Here is an 18310-nt window from a genome sequence, read left to right on the forward strand (position 1 = left end):
TCTCACAATCAGATACTTTAAAAAGAAAATCAATTACACTTTTGTTTCACACGATACCCCCGAGTATCCTTTATTACAAATGCACACGTAAGCTTTTGAATTTGAAAATTCGTACTCTACATGGCCATGTCCAAGGCAGTCAGGCACTTGGCCCGTTGGTCCTGAAGAATTTAATTTAATTTTTTACAAATAATGTGTCTCTTGAAAAATCACCTCTCATATACGGAAGTTGGTTTCGGTTGCAGTAATAATTTCCGTTTGAATCCAGGTTTCGACAGTTCGAATTAATCTTCCCAACTCCTGGCCTACACTGGAATGACCTAATCACAGTGAACTCGCCGGCTACAAATTGAATGTTATATTTGCCTAAAGTTCCCGGTACGCAGTTCTCCTCAGTTCTAGATATTTGGTCACAAAAGAATGGAACAAATGAGTAGTGAGGAAAAGTTGAGTTTCCAGTGAAAATGTAGTCGATTTGGATGTTTTGAATGGAGTCATACTTGGCACTAATTACTCCTGCACAGTCGGTGATGATAACAGAAGCCTGGAATGTTTATAACAGTGCTGGGATATGGTATTCCCTTTGAGCTTACCGCGTGACTAGTATAACAGTCATTCAACAACTCCATTCGTAATGCAGCTCCTTGGTACTCATCGACTGTCTCTAGACTACTCATCGGGTTATTTAAAGAAACGTACGATCCATAATAAGACAATTTACTTTTTGTCCATATTCTTATCATCGGAATTGTAACGAAATTTAGACTGGCTTGGAAAAGAACTTGATATGTTGACCTTTCTTTAAGCTGAACAGTCCCGATGTAAAAGTTCGTGTCTTTGAGACTTTGCAACTTGACAACTTTTTGAGTAGTTTCGGAATCATAAAAAATCAATTGGATGAGTTTTGAATTAATAACCGCTGAAAGTTTTAACTTATGCTTACTAAAAATGATGGAACATACATTGCGGAATCTCGACGCTAATTGTTATTGTGAAGTTGACAACATTTGATGATTCAGAATGAGGGACTTTCAACTGCCCAATTGTTTTGTTCCAAACTCCGAATACGCTTGAAAAACTGCTAGTTAAAGCAAGACTATGTGAAAATGGCGTACTCACCAGGTTTTGGAAAGCCTGAAACGATTATTCAACTTTACAGTCATAATTATAAAAAATGTACCTGAACCAAAGATTGCCCATACTTGCCAATAAGAAAATGCCCATTGCTGTTAACAGAAAGCGAATTGAGCGGTATGTAACTTCCGATGCCAGAAGCAAATTGTTGATTAAAATCATTGTCAGAAGTAATTGTGAATATCTTGATATCTTTGTTTGTGATGGAACTATATTCAAGATGTGTCAAGTCAGAATCAATGTCCGGCCATCTTTTGATAAGAAGCACCACCATGGAACTTTCCAGTGGTACAGTCGGATTTGCAAGGAACTTCTTAAAAGTATAAAACATATATTCTCTATTAATATATTATATCATCTAATACTAATTTCCGGGCACCTTTCCGACGCAGGACTAATAGGGACTGCAGTACTAATTTGCGATAGCTTGTGCCAAACTTGAGGTTACTAGTATTTACTAACGAAAAATCAATTTGTGTCAGAATTAAAACAAAAAGCATCTTAATTGATGTTTTTTTCTGAAAAATAGTAAGGAATCCTTGGAAAATGAATAAAAATTCAAAGGTGTCTTTGGGTGCAACTAATGGATACATAATACTAATAGAGAATCTACAGTGAATCTTTTAATGAAATAAATTTGAAATCTACTTACAGAAATAACTGATAAAACATTCGAAGTTGTTGAGGAACCTGCCGCAATTTTAGGATTTGGAGGATTGTTTGTAAGAGCAGCGGAAAATGTTCTGAAGAAAGATTGCCAATTTATTATGAGCGTTAAATTTGCTTCAGTTCTAAATGTTTTTTTCGAAAACTCACTGAACATCATCGAAATAGGTTATATTAATTTTCGTGGGAGCAGTATCAAATTGAACCATTCCCAATTTGGAATATTTGTTTCTATTAACAGTTAAAGTTTGAACAACTACATTCTTCATTTGATTAAAAGATAAGATATCAAAATCAGCAGCATAGGCGAATAAAAATGTTGAACTTTTCATTGCAATGGTGCAATTCTCATTGTATTTTTCTGAAAAAAAAACAATTTGGGAGATTTTCAAAATGATGAGCCAAATATTTTAGTTGTATTTTAATTTGAGTGTAAGTGCTTCTGGTATGTGCCTGAAAAGGTTAGATTATTTTGAATATCAGAGATCAAGAAATGGTATCATTTACGAAAGGCTTTCGGAAAATGATAAAGAAATGTATAATTTGTAAAATACTTATACTCTCTGATTATGTCATCTTCTCGAGCAGACTATCATCACTCTATTGCTGAAAGAAGTTATCAAAAAGTGACATACCTCGGTCCATGCTACATGTACCTAGAAGACTACGGTTTTTCAGAATCTTCCGATGAAAAAAGATGATAAATTGTTAATTTTCATCGTATTTTTTGCTTTAAAAGGAAATTCCATTTTGCTTTATATGTCAATTTATCTTAAGATGGTATTTCTTCATATGTTCATTTAATACATCTTCACATCACTTTCCCCAAATGAGTATGAGTTTTCTGTCTGAATAGTAATAGTCGGGCCTGGGAGTCACGAGCCGCTTTTTGTTCGTCCTCCATGCACCCTGCTCGATACGTTGTGTGCAATTTGCCGTTATGGTGCTTGTACGTTATTGATCATACTAGTTTCTCTAGATACTATTGTATTTTTTGAATGTTTTTTTTTGTTTTGTTAAAGTAATTTTTGAAGGAGAAACAGAGAGAATATTAATGGTAGAAGCGATAGTTGCGCTCTTTCAAAACTGATGAACTTCCAGAAACTAAAAGAAAATCAAAGATTTATAATTAAATATGAAACAAAAAAAACCGAATTACAGCTTCAGTTCTTAATTTGGCAAGAATCTCCGGAATAACCATTGTCACAAACACAAATGTATGCTTCAGCAAACGCAAAATCGTACTCCACGTGGCCATGTCCAAGACAGTCGGGAATTTGACCAGTTGGACCTGAAAAAATTTACTTTTAGCGCGTCGGAAGCCGGAGAACTTTTTTTCTAAAAATGAGATTTCACAAAAAATGTGACGTCACTCCAACATTAATATTATACCTCTCATGTATGGTAGCTGATCTCTGTTACAGTAATAATTTCCATTCGAATCCACATTTGTACAGTTTGGATTGATTTGTCCTACTCCTGGTCTGCACTGGAATGATCGATTCACAATAAACTCGCCGGCCACAAACTGAATATCGTATTTGCTTTCAGTTCCAGGAACACAGTCCATCGTGCTCTTTGGTTTAGAATCACAAAAGAATGGGACGATTGGATAGTGTGGGAAGCTTCCTTCGTCGGCAAAAATGTAGTCGATTGGAATTGTTTGGGAAGAGTCATACTTGGAACTGACAGCACCGGTGCAATCGGTGAAGACGGCGTAGCCCTGGAATTTTATAAATGATGCATCGTGTGTCATACATGATAGAAAGTTTAAAGTTTTTTAGAAAACTAGAAAATTGAAAATTAGTCAAATTCAACACAAAACATTACCTATGAGACTTAAAACAACCCTTCGATTTAGGAAAATAAAAGTTATGTTCAAAAAAAAAATCGGTACTTATGTATAAGGTTTTGAAAAAATTTAAATCGACCTTTCTAAAGTTTCCAAAAATATGAAAGTGGGATTTCCCTGAAAACTTACCGCGTGACTAGTATAGCAATCATTCATCAATTTCATTCTCAACGCTGCTCCCTGATACTCATCAACTTTATCAAGTGTATTTCCGCCCATTGGATCTTCCAAAGTAGCATAAGATCCATAGTGGTACAAGGCACTTGTCGTCCACACTCTGACCATTGCAACCGATCCATCAATAAGACTTGATTGATAGATAACTTGATATGTTGAACTTTCTTTCAGTTGTACAGTTGCATAGTAGAAGTTGGTACCTTGCAAGCTTCCCGGCTCAAACTTTACGGTTTTCTGATTGGCTTGAGATCGGTAGAAGATAACTTCAATTCCATTGGTGTTAGTGTAGTTGAAGTTTCCCCCTACAAAATATCGATATTTTGAATTTCTGAGAAGGCAACTTACATCCATTTAGCCCTACGCTTATAGTAATAGTAAAATTGACATAACTCTCAGTTTCTGAATGAGGAACTCTAAGTTTTCCTATTTGTTTTTGAGCAGCCTTCGTTCTGTCAGCAAAACTTCGTGTGACAGTCAAGCTATCCAAATATGCAGTACCCATCAAATATTGAAATACCTTGAATTACAACATTACTAAACGAAGTATAGAAAATTTTATGTACCTGAACCAGAGGTTTTCCGTAATCTCCCAAGACAAAATGAGCATTACTGTTTGCGGCTAGCGTTGTAAAAATTTTGGCACTAGCTGTTGCGATTGGGATCTGTTGCACGTAGCTGTTGGCAGAACTGATTGGGAAAATCTTCACATTGTTGTTAGTAATAGTGTCATATTCACTTGATGTTAAATCTGCGTTAGCAGCTGGCCATCTATTGACAAGAAGCACTACCATTGAACTTTCCAAAGGACGTCCAGATGCAGCAAGGAAACACTAGAATTTGGAAAATCAACATAAAAAATACCAATGCCTCAATTCATTTGTTTCAATTCTTACCGACACCACCGACAAAACATCAGAAGTCTGTGAGCTACTTGCTGCATTTTTTGAGTTTGGTGGGTTGCTACTTAGAGCAGAGGAGAAGGATCTGAAAATAAAAACATTTTTGAGTTCTGTTAAGACAATATCTTCATTAAAAATGTTTTTTTTGAATAAAGCTTTGAATAAAAACTCACAGAACATCATCAAAATAAGTGATATTCTCTTGACCAGCAGCCGTATCAAATTGAACCATTGCCAGTTTCGTATAGTTATGCCTATTAGCGGACACAGCTTGTATAACGACATCCTTCATTTGATTATATGTTGAGACGTCAAAATCAGCAGCATAAGCAAATAAAAATGTTGAATGCTTTTCTCCAATATTACAGTATTCATCGTATTCCTCTGAAAAATTGAAAATATAGTATTTTTTAGAGATTATAAATTCTCATTGATTTTTTTTCTGAAAATCTGAAATTTCTAGGAAATTATATGTATTTTGGTTGTGCTTCTGGTATGTGCCTGAAATGCTTTTTGAAATTAACTCAAATATAGAATAGGAATAAAGTCGAGAAGTCAGAACATTTTGGTATTTTTATAGTCTTTCTGATAAGAGGAGCTCTTTATACTGGTGTGTGACCGGCATAAACTTTTATTACCCCAGACGTGGAAGCGAAACAGGAATATGAAACAGGAAAGGAATAAAAAAATAAAGTCGACGTTAGAAGTGCTCTTGTTTTTCAGAAAATTTAAGTTTATTTTTCTACTTGTACAAAATATTTATTCAATTCGTTATAATAGGATGCAGATTGATGCTCGAATGATTATTTTTCAGACTTCCGAATTTCAGTTAACTTTCCATGAGCTCAGATTTTTCCAGACAACTTTGGCTGATTTTTCTATCAACCCTTTAAAGATAAACTGAAGTATGACAATTTAACCAGGAAGGATTATACCTTGGCACACTTGTTCGACAAATGTGCAAACTAGAGTCGGCTTCTGATTTGATAAATCTGCTTGAGTACAAGTTGCCAGGGGCAACGACGCAACAAGCAACAAAACTTTTTTTTAATCCGCCGAAAAGATATTTCATTGAAACATGTGCTCGCCGTTTTTTTTGCAGAGAAAACATGTTTTTAACGTTTCATTTACCTTTTTTTTTACTATTAGATTTTATGTTTTTTCGGGATTGTTGTTCAAGGCGTTCAATTTTGTTAATTTGAAACGTTATTAGCTTCATAGAACACATTTTTCAAACAATACTTTTGAATGAAACAATCGTTTTGTTTATAAAAATTACAAACCAAGCGGCTAACTGAAATTTGAGAATTGCATTTTTCCTTGGATTTCTACCCAAAATATAGTTTTCTATAAACATAAAAATACGGCGATTTCAGTATATGTGCTCCTCTATAAAATGTGTTTTATATTATAGTTTTTATGATATTTCTACGATGAAAATTGTTTTTTGTAATTTTATCAAATATTTGTTGCCTCCATTATATGAATTTTTTACACCAAATGGTTGTTAGTTTAAAAAAATTATTGCGTTGACGGTTGATTGTGCAAAAACTATCGAACTCACTGAAAATTTCAGAAAATATCTGAAATGCCACGTATAAAACATTTCCATGAGCCCTTGGACGAAAAAGAAGCTTTGATCGATGAAAATTGTAACGATGTTGAATTTGTTCCAAACTTCAAATATCAAAAGAGAAAAAGAAAGGTTTGTGTGGTCGAAATTTATATATTCAAACTTTTTCTGTTTTCAGTTTCCAGCAGTAACAAAGCTCTCTAAGTATTTGCTATTATTTTTTGGAAGCACAGTAATATGTTTGTGCATTTTTTATGTAACGAAACCTCAGTTAAACGACAACTTTGGTAGGTTTTATTTGTTGTCATGGCATATGAACCCGGGCTGTGCGCCAAACATCAAATGGCAAATGCCGTTTGCCGAAAATTCGGCGTTTTTTCGGCACGAGCAAAAAAAATTAGTCGCAAGATTGGCCGAAAAAATAATAGCCCTTGAAAATCCCTTTTTGCGAACTATCAACATATTTGATTTAGTAGCCATATAGTGGAGGTATTATTTTAGTCGACACATTGTCACCCCACCATAAAACCCTCAAAGGTGTTGTCTATAGCTGCCAACAATTATTCCGAAGCATTCTTGCCTCTGGACCATTTTTGACTATGCCAACAGTCAGGTTCTCTAAATATAAAATTGATCTTAGCTTGGAAATTTAAACCGATACACTCCCAGTAGAATAGCCAACTCTTCCGAAATAATGAAATGAGCTCCGCATACGCTAAATAAGAAAGAAGTATGAAGGAAGTTGTCGGAAAAAAATCTGAATATTGTTAAAAGGGTACTAGAAAGTATATATTCTTTGTCCGCGGGGGCCGACAATTGGTGACCCAGGCAGGGACTAAATCGACAATCATGATTAGTCCCTGCCTGAGTCATCAATTGTCCGCCTTCAGGACATTCGTCTGATTCATACCGAAATTTTATTGAAACAGTGTAGATAGAATATGCAAAAAGTAAAGCAAAGGAAAGAGGACTGTCGAGGGGGAATGTGGTGAAAACTGTCCAGAGCGGCTCTTTTATTGCCTCCAAATTTGATTGCCTTTGGGGGCGTAGAGAAAATAGAAAAATAGTGAAAGACATTTTATGTGAATAAAGAAAAAAAATCAGGATCTCGCAGAATGGAACAGAAATTTGAAAATCTGTCATCTGAAAATTGACAGAAGTTTACAACAAATTTTACGGCGGGTACCCGAAGAGTGTTGTCATCTATGTACTATAGTGAATGAGTTGGCTTTCTGCTTGCACAGCCATGAAAATTTTACTAAATCAATTTCAGATCCAAATATATCAGACAAGCGAAAAATTCGAATTTATGAGGATATTATTGATGCTATGAGAAATCGAAAAAAGTCTGGGAATTTCTATATAAAAAGGCCAGAAACACAACATGTTGATTGTGGAAGAATATTGAACGGAGATAAAGTGAGAATAATTTTTTGATTCGATTTTCGTGATTCCATTTTTTCAGGAGTACTTACAAACAGTTTCTAACAATAATCGAATTCCACTAATCAAAAACTCATATTTGAACATGTCATGCTCATCTCTTCAGAGCAGAATTCAACCTGAACAATTTAATTTCGAAACTTTTAAATCTGGAAGTGTTGCTTTCGCTAGAATCGTGTTTGAGGATTACGAGTTTATCGAGAAACAAGTTCAAATGTCTTGGCACCCGGATAACGTATTTTGTTTTGTTATCGATACAAAATCATCGAAGGAATTTAAAATGAATATGAAAAAATTAGATGATTGCTTTGAAAATATAATTGTACTACCAGGTAAGCAATTTTTATCTAGACGTCCAAAATTAAACCGTGCATGTAGAGAATTCCCCACTTGAAAACATTTTACAGCTGAACATAGTTTTGATAGTAGTGGGCATAATCAAAATCTTGGCCATACCGAATGCATGCAATCTCTTCTTCAATTCGAAAATTGGACATATTTACTACTTCTTCAAAACCATGACGTCATTTCCAAATCTGTCTACGAATTAGCTAGAATTTATGAAATACTCGGAGGAGCCAATGATGTAAATATTGGAGCAGAAATTGATCAGAGGCGGGTTCCAGGACTAAAATGGGATGCAAAAAACTTGAAGTTGTTTCGAAACGGTCCGCATTTTTTAAAGCGTTTTTTATGATTAAAAAATTATTTTAGAATCGGGACTCGATGATGAACTTTTGAAGAAACCAATGAAAATAGCCAGTGGATATGTTCAAGCTTCACTGTCAAGAGCAGCTGTTGAATGGTTAATCAATACAGTGGATTTAACATTATTCATCAACCAGTTTGATCGAACGGTATTCATAAAAACTAGAAAACGTTTTTTAAAATTTCTTATAGAAATATGGCGGAGACGAGCAGCTGATTTCCAGTTTTCAAGTGAATTCACAATTTGAAATGCCTGGACACTTTACGGATGAGTGTTCCAAATATCGTTATGGGCATGATCAAATCTCAAGGTAAAAAAAAACAAATTTTACGAATTTTATTTGACACTTCAGGATGACTCAATGGTCTGGCGGTGATGTAAAAAGGTGTGCCTCAAAAACCATACGTCATGGGATTTGTCTGATCGGAATTGAAGATTTCAGAGCTGTTTCTGAAATGCCGGTTATTATGTTTAATAAGGTAATTTTAAAAGTAACCAATGAGCATAGAATGTAGGGAAAATTGATCAAGTGAAATTTACATTTTTCTTACTGAAACTTCTTATGAAAAGATTTTGATCAGTTTAGAAACTGTTTTGGAAAAAATTTTGGACCAATTTCAATAAATTTAACTGACAAAAATCTCTGAATCTCGGCTTTGACAAAAGCTTTGACTTCCTAACTATATTTTCTATTTTTAGATTGCGTTTTAAAAATTTCTCAAAGAAAAATTTTAATTTTTAATCAAATTTTTATATTTTTAAAGATTTTTTTTCAGATGCTGCCATCGTTCGACTATTCCATAATTGATTGTACAGCTGAACTCCTTTTTAATCGAACGTTTTTGAATCAGACAAATATAAAAATGAATGAAAAGTACTATGAAGAAATGGTTACGGTTAGTTTTTGGTTTAAACTTTTTTTCCGATAATTATATAATTTGTAGGTTATTTATCACAAAGATCACAAAAATCCGGGTTATCATCTGAATTGCACCCCCAGTCATCAATATTGGAAATATGAAAATTATTTGTAAATTTTGTTGATAATTGATTTAATATTTTGATCTTGTATAAAATGAAAATACATAAACTTGCATTGTATTAAAATTGGCAGTTGTGAACCTATTTAACAAATGCATCGTTTGTTTAATTAGGCATAAATTTAAAAATTAAAAAAAAGGCTAAATGTTCTTTTATGGTAGTAATAATAATATGATTGCCTATTTAAAGGATTTAATTAAATTAATCCTCGAAAAATAGTTACTATATAATAACAAAATTGTTTAAATAGCAATAAAATCTCACATGCAAATTTTCAGACTACCCTTCGAAATTTCAAATCTTCCAAACTTTTCAGGCCAATATGACAACACTTTATTTTGATTTTGAGTATGCAATGTGAAAAAAAAGTGTATCAATCAAAAAATATGATTCACATCCACAACATCTTACAGGGTTTCCAAGTAAGATGAAAATATATTGTGGAAAGTGTTAGGCACATCCACGTTGTTCCAATGCCCTTTTCAAGTTGAGAAGTAGTACTGGACGCAATGAAAATGATTTAAATAATTTTTAAATTCAGCGTGTGAACTTGCAAAACTTGAATAATACGTGGAAAAATATCCCTATATAATCCCCCGAAATATCCAATTTGATTCATTCTTACACTTTCTACTTGTTTTTCTATACACACGGGATCGTTGTCGTCAAGCTACCGATTTGCGTGATTATATTGTAAAAGTATTCGTGAAATATAGAAGCGATGAACGTGTCATCGGAAAGAATGACGTCGCCAACGCAACGGAGATCACCTTCCGACTCGTCGGCTGCAGAAGATCAGCGAATTGCGACAACTATTGTCAGGGACTCGGGAAGTTCGAAAGAGATTGAGGAGAGCCAAGCGGATCCGTGCAGAGGAGCATGGGGAAATCAGGTAAACTTTTGAAAACAATTATGGGAAAGATCTAATGAAAGCTTTTTACAGATTGAGTTTCTACTTTCCACATTAGGAATGGCTGTTGGCCTTGGAAATATCTGGAGATTTCCGACGAGAGCTTATAATAATGGAGGATGTAAGTTATCAGTGTCAGTGTGAAGCAAAATACGAGTTTTAGCGGCTTTTCTGGTACCATATGTTGCTTGTGCTTTACTATTCGGGCTCCCCGCGGTCTATCTGGAATTTCTACTCGGTCAGTACCACCGAACAACTGCACCAATCATTTTTCGAAGATTTGCTCCAATTTTGCAAGGTTAACAGAAATACTACAACTTTTTCTCGAACGAAATAATTTCTAGGAGTTGGCTGGATGGCTGTGGCTGTGTCATCCCTGGTTGCAATTTATTACATCATCATTATCGGCTGGAGTACCGTATACATGGCGTCAATTGTCATGGGACATACTTCCAAATGGAATCGATGTGGCAACTCGTGGAACAATGCGGAGTCGTGTGTGGATTCAGGATTACAACCGTTGTGCGCCTCGTTCAATGCAACTGGCAATGAAACTTCGCCAGTTTGGGCAAATTTGAGTTCTGAAGGTGAATAAGGCTTGTAAATCGGAATGGTTTCAAAATACCTCGATTGGGTAATAGTATCTACAACATTAATATGGCTTTTGTTTTATTTTCTTATCATTGTTCAACACCATTCCCACGATTTACGTTGTTTTTTGAAATGTGAATTAACACGTATTGCGCGTATTACGGAAAAAAATGTTATTGGAAATGTTTTTTTTTGAAATATTATTTAAGGGAATTGGTTCAAATCTGTTTTTTCAGGTAGAGGAAAGTTCTATATTTACCTAAACACATCCTGCTATGACAAAGTGGACCTGGAGTTCAACAAAACTAAAATGATAGCGGCTACCGAGCAGTATTTTTTGTGAGTGAACTTGTTATTGAAGTTTTCAGAATAACAATTTTGTAGTGACTACGTCGTGAAACCAACTGATGGATTTCTAGAGTTTTCATCAATAAATTTCAAATCATTTTTTGGAATGAATGCATGTTGGTTAATTGTTGTCTTAATCTTGTGGAAAGGTGTCGGCTACATGGGAAAAGCGTCATATGTAAGTTAAAAACGTAGTTAATTTTAAAGAGAACAGAATTCAGGTTATTGTTACACTACCTTACTTCATTATTATTTTGTTGTTCTTCCGAGGAATCACACTGGACGGTGCTGAGGATGGAATTTACTACTATTTAGGAAATCCTGATTGGTCCAAGGTACAGCTGTTACCTCTAAAATTGTTGACACTAAATTTTTTGAAGGTATTTATGCCAGCAACTTGGGGTGAAGCTTTGAAACAATTGTGCTTTAGTTTGGGAATAGGATATGGTGGGCTTATAGGAATGGCGTCATTCAGTAAACCAAATAACAATTGCTTTAGAGTAAGTTCCCGATAAAAATTACTTGAATTTGTTGAATTTGTAGGATGCTCTCATTGTAATAATCGGAGATACAATGATGTCGTTGGTCGGTGGTGCAGCTGTCTTCTCAACTTTAGGATTCTTAGCCAAAAAGAAAGGGTGTTCAGTAGCTGAAGTGGTCAATGATGGATTCTCTCTTGCATTTGTAGCATTTCCGGAAGCACTTGGTCGAATGCCTCTTCCAGAACTTTGGTCGTTCCTATTCTTTTTGATGCTCTTCTTTCTGGGAATCTCCACGGAAGTCGCGTATGTCAACGTGTTTTGCTCATCGATCTGTGACCAATTTGTGAACTTGCGGAAAAGAAAGTGGCTGGTTGCAGTGTTGTGGTGTCTAGTTTTGTATGTTTTAGGAGTTGTTATGGTTACTGATGTAAGTCAAAGCTTGTTAGCTGTAATCAAAGTCTTCTAGCTTTAGGGTGGCTTCTATTGGTTCATAATGTTTGATGAGTACGCTGCTGGAGTATCATCTTGCTGTGCAGTTACCGCTGAAGTTCTCATTGTTGCATACGTCTATGGTGAGCACACATATTGAGTTTTCAGCAGAGAACTGTCTTGATATATTTTTTGCATCTGTGAATGATAATCTAACTAGCCTATATACATTCAACATCAACTCTATGCAAGCTCAAAAAATCAGGATAATACGCAGGTCGTCGAAATCAACTTGCTGATATGAAGGAGATGTTTGGAGAGTCAAAGAACAAATGCACTAGCTGGATTGGGCAACACTCCCCCTACTTTGGGTTCAACTGGATGTTTGTCACACCGGTTCTTGGATCGGTTTGTTTCAAACCCTTTTGTACTGATAATACATTTATTTTCAGATCCTAATCGTTTTGGCTAGCATTCGTCAGTATCCCTACCAGACTGATGAAAATAAACCAAATATGTACCCATTGGCTTTTGATGTAAACTCTATTTGCCACAACAAGAACTTTGAACTATATTTCAGATTGTCGGTTGGGCGGTTTGTCTTCTACCAATGGCATTGGTTCCTATATTTGCATTCTGTGCATTTGTGGAGTTCAAAAGGAAGGGTCATGATCTGAGAGCTCTGTTTATGAAACAACGACAACTCAAATCGTTTGGAAGAATTTATCAAACGATGGCATCGAAGGATCGCGCTAAACAGGTCTTTTTAAGGATGAAACGTAATTTTTAAAAGCTTTTATAGAAAATTCTACCTGATCGGGAGCCATGGGATGACGCTCCAACTGGTCATCAGTTTGTCGCTTCACCGGATTTCCAATCGTCGTCTCAAAGTACGAGAAGTGAACGGCCATCTGAAAGATCAAATTATTTGAACTCGGCGGCCAGCGTTCATAGCAAAACTCAATGAATCTGAAACCTGATAAAACTGATTTTTTTGCGGAATACATTTTAGTTGATCTTTAACTTGAACCTTTCACGTAAAGGTTTTCCAGATTAGGTTTCTTTTTAAATTAGAAGCTTTACAAGTTTGGCTGATTTTCTGAAAAAATCGATACAATTTGAGTGCAAGTGCCACAATTAAATTGCCGGGAGAACGGTTATTTGTAGATAGAAGGAGGAATTGACGTGGCAGGTGTGGCAGATAACCTAAATAGAATTAGCCCACTATACCCCCGCCCCCATTTGTTGTATCTACAAGTTTGGCTGATTTTCTAGAAATTGGTTAATAAATTTAATTTTATGTTTGTTTAATTTCCGTAAATAAGCATTTATTATTGTACTCAAAATCTGAAAATACGAGAACATCAAAATTTCATGTGAGGAAAATATAACTCTATTTCAACTCATTACTTTGAAAATGTTTTTATGTTGCCTTCTCATCTAATTTAAAATTTAAAATATAAGCCGTGGAAACATGTCACTTAACCAACAGTCTGACAAAGAATTTTTCCTTGCTGAGAAAAGAAGAGCTCAAAAGCGAGCAAGGTGTGCTAGCTCGAAACAGTAAAAGGAATAAAACAGTTTATTGTTGTTTTTTTTTGTTTTTTTTTTCGTTTTTATTATATAATTTTTGAATAAATTGCTTTTAGAATCTAAAACTTTAAGTTTTTCTCGTTTATGAATGTCAACCGCTCAGACCAAAAATTAACTCAGATCAGCATGAATTTATTGCAAATACGAAGGACACTTTGTCATTTTTCCCTCTTTGCAATCAATTCTCTCCAGAGCATCGAGGAATTCTCTGAAATATTAATTTTGCGAACATTTCAAGATTTTAGAAGATGCTTACGTGGAAGGACGGTACCCGTTTTTGAAATTATCGCCGTAATATATCTGAATTTTTTTAATTTGAAAGATGGATTTAGCGTGGAATTTTTCAAAAACATACAACAGTTCCGAAAATGAGAAGAGCACATCCAATGAGAGCGGGGATGAGATAACTCATTTACGGGCGGGCGGGAGTTTGAAATTTACTTGAAGTTGGAAATGAAGATTTTTTTTATTTTTCCTGGTCACGTCAGAAGTTCGTCATCACTGTATATGTTCGTAATTGAAGTCGAATATATTTTATTTCCCCGTGAACTTGAGATCAAAATCTTGTTTTCACTTCTGTAAACGAAAAATACATTTATTTCTCATCAACTCAACATTTAATTCAACTCGAAAATAACAAGAAGCAGTATCGGCATGAAGCAAAACAATGAGATCAACGATACTTTGGTGCCATTGGTAAGTGAGAAACACATCTATGCAGACACGTAGGTAGAATAACATGGTTTTGTGGGAAATAAAACTTGAATAATGACTCAGATACTAGCTTTTCTTGCAATAAATTTAGCTATTTGTAGTAACCATGGAATATTATCAGTGAAACAATGTTTGATGATCATATTTATCTTGCAGTTTAAGGCGTGAATTATAGGCATAATAATAGGCTTAAGTAGTTTAATCCAAATAAAGTCACCACCATCATGATAGTCCAATTTTTCAGACAGGAAAGCGCCTCCGCTTGGGAGATCATGAATACAAACTGAGCGCACCAATTGCTACTGGCCCATTTTCATCAGTTTTCCTGGTAGAGGAGGACGGAGTTCCATATGCAATGAAGGTCGAAGCTGAAAAAAGTTGTGTTCGGCCTGTTTTGAAGGTTAATTTTTGTAAAGGGGGAATCGGCTTAAGCAAGTAAATTCCAGCTAGACCATGCAGTTCTCACGGCTCTAGGAAATCAGACAGGATTCCCATCACTTATGGATTCTGGCAGAACTGATAGTTTTAAATATATTGTAATGCAACTCGTCGGTCCGGATCTCTCAACACTTCTCGAGTTTGCACCACAAAACCGCTTTTCTCAGTCGACAATTTACAAAATTGCACTTCAAACATTAGACCGTCTCCGCGTGCTTCATCATGCCGGGTGGCTAAATCGAGATGTTAAAGCTCAGAATTTTGCGGTAGGATTTGGAGAAGAGAGCAATATTGTGTATATGCTGGATTTTGGTTTGACCAGAAGATTTTTGTAAGCGAAATTCAAAACTTTTTCCAACAAAATTGTTATTATTTGTTATAATTTTAAATTTTCAGAGAACTGGACGGGAGTCGCCACCTTCTCCGTCCCTGGGGTCCTTCGGTTGGCACATTCCCCTATGCTCCACTGAGCTCTCTTGGATTTCTAGATCAAACTCCAGCTGATGATGTTGAAGGTTCGTAGTAAACAAAAACTTGATATAATTTCAAATTAAAGGCTGGCTTTACATGATAATTCACTTGCTAAACGGTCTACCTTGGCACAATTCCAAAAGATCGCTAAGTCTCGCAAAAGTTCGAGAATGGAAGATGTATTGTCGACGAGCTGGAGGCAGAACACAACTTTTCCGAGATATTCCGGATGGCTGGTCTGATGTTTTTGATATTATTCTGAAAACTTCGTGAGTGGAAAAAATAATCTTCTACTTTATTATATTTTTCAGTTATCAAGAATACCCAGATTACACCAAAATTTTGAATAAAGTCATGTCGATGCTCGTACGGAGAGAATTGACCTGACAGAGCCTTTCGATTGGCAGGTACTGTAGAAAGTTATTGGCTATTCTAATCACTTTCATATTTTTAGGTAAATCCAGTGCTTCGTTCACTGGTCCGTCTAGGTCCATTGAGCTGTGACGAGCTGACTTCTCAAACGTGTGGAACTCCGAGAGCGACCCGGATGGTTATTTCACCAATTTGAAAAATAGTTCTAGATATTTGAAAATGAAATCAGCAATACTCTCAATTAAATATGATGAATGTCCGTGTAATTTTAATTTGGTGTTCAATTTTTAGGCTTTCTAACTTTAATCTTACGATAAATGATCAGCGAATTTTTATCTCAAATTTTTAAAATATTTAACGGAAAGCCGTACAAAGTTGTCGAGGCTTTTCTATCTTTACGAATTATCTCAAAAACTCAAAATGATCTGAAAGGGGAATGTACGAATCTGTGAAGTGAAGGAACATTTTATATGCGGGAAAAGACCACCAGTGCGTACCTCATCCAACAAAACTGTAAAACGCCCTGAACTGCAAAATTAAAAATCAAATTCAGCTTTAATCTGGAAAAGAAAGAGTATAAAATAGAGCAGGGCTCTTCCAAAAAATGTATACACTTCAACTCAGATAACATGAAACCACGTCTAATTAGTAAAAAATCATTTCTAATTAGCTTTTCGACCAATTCTAGAGTCACCCAAATTAGAATTGGTTTTTAGCTAATTAGAAGTGGTTTCTCGCTAATTAGAACTGGTTTTCGATCCCAAAAATGAAAAACTTTTTTTTTGACAGTTTCCTGTCTCCGCTCTTGTTCGCACCCTTTCTGACCCTGCCGTCCCATTCTGGGACACCACTTCTCCCACATCTTGCTCTCCCTGCCATGTCCGGCTCCGTTTCTGCTCACAACCACTCTGTTAAACTCAAATGTACTTACTGGGGATTGAACTCGCATTGCTTCACTCCGAACGCCTTACCTGTTGCGCTGTGGTGCCTCGCGTGTGATATCAATCAAAAGAAATTTAAGTAATGAGGTAATTCTCGTGGAACGCAACAACTACGCCATCATTCAAAATTCTTTTTCGTTCGGTTTTTTACGTCATCGATACAAATTGAGCGACACCATTTCTGGAAATCATTTTGGAAAACTCCTCCTCGGAGCATTTTGTCACTATATCAAGGCAGCGAGAATCGTTTGATGTGTGATGAAAGCGCTTACACGAAATTCCAAAGTGTTATGAATCATCTCATGAACAAAGAATAATAAAAATCAATAATTTTATTTTGATTTAAGGTTAAAGATTTAACATTTAATGGTCTACTTCTTTCTTCCCTTCTCGCCAGAAGTGGCAGCGACAGTAGCGGTGTCAATGACGAGGATGTTTGGACATCTTCGAAGAGATCCGCAGTGTGGTGAGCTGGGTCATGAAGGCTTCCCTCCGAATGATGGCTCATGATATCCCTTGCTAAGACGTGTGATCTTGCCGTTCTTGTCGTTCTGAAAATATTGCAAATTGGATTTGGCACCAGATCAAGATATTCATCGTCCCTAACTTTCTAGCCAGAACTGATTTTGCTGGAAATAGCCACTTAGCTTACCTTGAAGTACTTGAGGACGGCGTACTTGACCTTCTATTTTTCCTCTTTGTAATGGTGTAGGCCTTCTTCTTCCTTTTCTTGAGTCCTCCGAGAAGCTGACAGTTGACGTGACGTGACGTAGATGACGTAGATGTAGATTAGACGTAGAGGGTAGCCTCGATTCCACAATCGCTATTTCCGAGCTGACAACTGAAACAGGGATATATTATAAATTTGTCCGGTTTTTCGAGAATCGCGTGAAAGGAAACTGACCGGCATAGCAGAGTCTCTGCTCCTTGACTGGGATTCCGCCATGGCTTCGTTGTTTTGCTTGGTGCTCGAGACATCGTTGTTGGCGGCGACATCGAAGAACAAAGTTCTGTAGAGTGGCTTCACGAAAACCATAATTGACTGACCCTAGTTCCCTGAAAATATCATATTTGAGTGAAATTTCTGATCCGAAATTCAAACAACAAAAAGAAGTAACCGAACGATATATCCAACTTGAAAATAAAACTGATAAAATAAAAAACTGTGTAAATAGATTTTATAAAACAAATAAACCGATAAAAAATGCAAAAGAAAATATAATTTTTTGTTCGGTTTTGCTAATTAGAAATGATTCCGCGCTAATTAGATATGGCTTTTTCTAGCATTGCTAATTAGAAATGACACCTGGCTGTGAAAATTTGGTTTTTTCTGCCATTTCTAATTAGAAATGATTCAGAGCTAATTAGATCTGGTTTTTTTCTAGCTTTGCTAATTAGAAATGGATCCGTGCTAATTAGAACTGATTTTTCCTGTTTTTGCTAATTAGAAATGCTTTTTAACTAATTAGACGTGGTCCCATGTTATCTGAGAATGTTACGGTAGCAATGCCACGTCTCCAAACTGCA

At 35.7% G+C, this 18310-nt stretch overlaps 4 protein-coding genes, 1 non-coding gene and 3 pseudogenes across 8 annotated transcripts; 3 read left to right on the top strand and 5 right to left on the bottom strand.

Annotated features, from left to right (window-relative positions):
* Positions 1-33: 33 nt before the first annotated feature.
* T28F3.7 lies at positions 34-2162 on the bottom strand (annotated as a pseudogene). The gene is made up of 7 exons: positions 1951-2162; positions 1787-1877; positions 1181-1447; positions 963-1134; positions 594-919; positions 214-544; positions 34-161 (listed from the first exon to the last, which is right to left on the bottom strand). Coding segments are annotated over exons 1-7 (1527 nt in total).
* A 744-nt stretch (positions 2163-2906) lies between these two features.
* Positions 2907-5115, bottom strand: T28F3.8 (EGF-like domain-containing protein). Its single transcript, NM_070674.7, has 7 exons — positions 4902-5115; positions 4723-4813; positions 4393-4659; positions 4175-4346; positions 3782-4131; positions 3193-3523; positions 2907-3091 (listed from the first exon to the last, which is right to left on the bottom strand). The coding sequence occupies exons 1-7, from the start codon at positions 5018-5020 to the stop codon at positions 2964-2966; spliced, it is 1458 nt and encodes a 485-aa protein (NP_503075.2). The 5' UTR covers positions 5021-5115; the 3' UTR covers positions 2907-2963.
* A 1187-nt stretch (positions 5116-6302) lies between these two features.
* On the top strand, positions 6303-9558 carry T28F3.9 (Glycosyltransferase family 92 protein). The gene is made up of 10 exons (NM_070675.2): positions 6303-6433; positions 6480-6588; positions 7575-7720; positions 7767-8076; positions 8152-8412; positions 8459-8601; positions 8645-8763; positions 8806-8932; positions 9230-9349; positions 9398-9558. Exons 1-10 carry the CDS (start codon positions 6317-6319, stop codon positions 9485-9487), a joined length of 1542 nt encoding a protein of 513 aa, NP_503076.1. The 5' UTR covers positions 6303-6316; the 3' UTR covers positions 9488-9558.
* On the bottom strand, positions 7099-7195 carry mir-789.2. Its single transcript, NR_023968.2, has one exon. It is a non-coding gene; the product is annotated as a pre-microRNA mir-789.2 (primary transcript).
* A 375-nt stretch (positions 9559-9933) lies between the features above and the next one.
* snf-9 (Sodium-dependent nutrient amino acid transporter 1) lies at positions 9934-13254 on the top strand. Its single transcript, NM_070676.5, has 14 exons — positions 9934-10386; positions 10438-10525; positions 10568-10702; positions 10749-10991; positions 11232-11334; positions 11380-11521; positions 11565-11678; positions 11724-11843; positions 11887-12252; positions 12298-12397; positions 12532-12662; positions 12707-12790; positions 12835-13014; positions 13057-13254. Exons 1-14 carry the CDS (start codon positions 10216-10218, stop codon positions 13219-13221), a joined length of 2142 nt encoding a protein of 713 aa, NP_503077.2. The 5' UTR covers positions 9934-10215; the 3' UTR covers positions 13222-13254.
* A 710-nt stretch (positions 13255-13964) lies between these two features.
* On the bottom strand, positions 13965-14290 carry C49C3.20 (TMhelix containing protein). Its single transcript, NM_001269007.3, has 3 exons — positions 14203-14290; positions 14104-14147; positions 13965-14055 (listed from the first exon to the last, which is right to left on the bottom strand). The coding sequence occupies exons 1-3, from the start codon at positions 14257-14259 to the stop codon at positions 13980-13982; spliced, it is 177 nt and encodes a 58-aa protein (NP_001255936.1). The 5' UTR covers positions 14260-14290; the 3' UTR covers positions 13965-13979.
* A 211-nt stretch (positions 14291-14501) lies between these two features.
* Positions 14502-16038, top strand: C49C3.2 (annotated as a pseudogene). Its single transcript has 7 exons — positions 14502-14543; positions 14806-14961; positions 15008-15330; positions 15396-15514; positions 15556-15739; positions 15782-15877; positions 15925-16038. Coding segments are annotated over exons 1-7 (1034 nt in total).
* Positions 16039-17144: 1106 nt separating this feature from the next.
* C49C3.3 lies at positions 17145-17819 on the bottom strand (annotated as a pseudogene). The gene is made up of 3 exons: positions 17688-17819; positions 17436-17624; positions 17145-17334 (listed from the first exon to the last, which is right to left on the bottom strand). Coding segments are annotated over exons 1-3 (511 nt in total).
* Positions 17820-18310: the final 491 nt, after the last annotated feature.

This window comes from Caenorhabditis elegans, chromosome IV (genome assembly GCF_000002985.6).
Source record: "Caenorhabditis elegans chromosome IV".
NCBI lineage: Eukaryota > Metazoa > Nematoda > Chromadorea > Rhabditida > Rhabditidae > Caenorhabditis > Caenorhabditis elegans.

What these genes read in the sequence shown, in the direction of transcription:
- snf-9 (NM_070676.5), top strand. Translation starts at nt 10,216, where the DNA reads ATGAACGTGTCATCGGAAAGAATGACGTCGCCAACGCAACGGAGATCA. An exon ending in GAGTTGTTATGGTTACTGAT is followed by an intron (nt 12,253 to 12,297) that starts GTAAGTCAAAGC and finishes TTCTAGCTTTAG; the next exon opens with GGTGGCTTCTATTGGTTCAT. An exon ending in TGTACCCATTGGCTTTTGAT is followed by an intron (nt 12,791 to 12,834) that starts GTAAACTCTATT and finishes ACTATATTTCAG; the next exon opens with ATTGTCGGTTGGGCGGTTTG.
- C49C3.20 (NM_001269007.3), bottom strand. Translation starts at nt 14,259, where the DNA reads ATGAGTTATCTCATCCCCGCTCTCATTGGATGTGCTCTTCTCATTTTC. An exon ending in TTCTCATTTTCGGAACTGTT is followed by an intron (nt 14,148 to 14,202) that starts GTATGTTTTTGA and finishes AAAAAAATTCAG; the next exon opens with ATATATTACGGCGATAATTT. An exon ending in AACGGGTACCGTCCTTCCAC is followed by an intron (nt 14,056 to 14,103) that starts GTAAGCATCTTC and finishes TTAATATTTCAG; the next exon opens with AGAATTCCTCGATGCTCTGG.
- T28F3.8 (NM_070674.7), bottom strand. Translation starts at nt 5,020, where the DNA reads ATGAAGGATGTCGTTATACAAGCTGTGTCCGCTAATAGGCATAACTAT. An exon ending in ACTTATTTTGATGATGTTCT is followed by an intron (nt 4,814 to 4,901) that starts GTGAGTTTTTAT and finishes TTTTATTTTCAG; the next exon opens with ATCCTTCTCCTCTGCTCTAA. An exon ending in ATGTTTTGTCGGTGGTGTCG is followed by an intron (nt 4,660 to 4,722) that starts GTAAGAATTGAA and finishes TCCAAATTCTAG; the next exon opens with TGTTTCCTTGCTGCATCTGG.
- T28F3.9 (NM_070675.2), top strand. Translation starts at nt 6,317, where the DNA reads ATGCCACGTATAAAACATTTCCATGAGCCCTTGGACGAAAAAGAAGCT. An exon ending in TCAGTTAAACGACAACTTTG is followed by an intron (nt 6,589 to 7,574) that starts GTAGGTTTTATT and finishes AATCAATTTCAG; the next exon opens with ATCCAAATATATCAGACAAG. An exon ending in CTTGAAGTTGTTTCGAAACG is followed by an intron (nt 8,413 to 8,458) that starts GTCCGCATTTTT and finishes AAATTATTTTAG; the next exon opens with AATCGGGACTCGATGATGAA.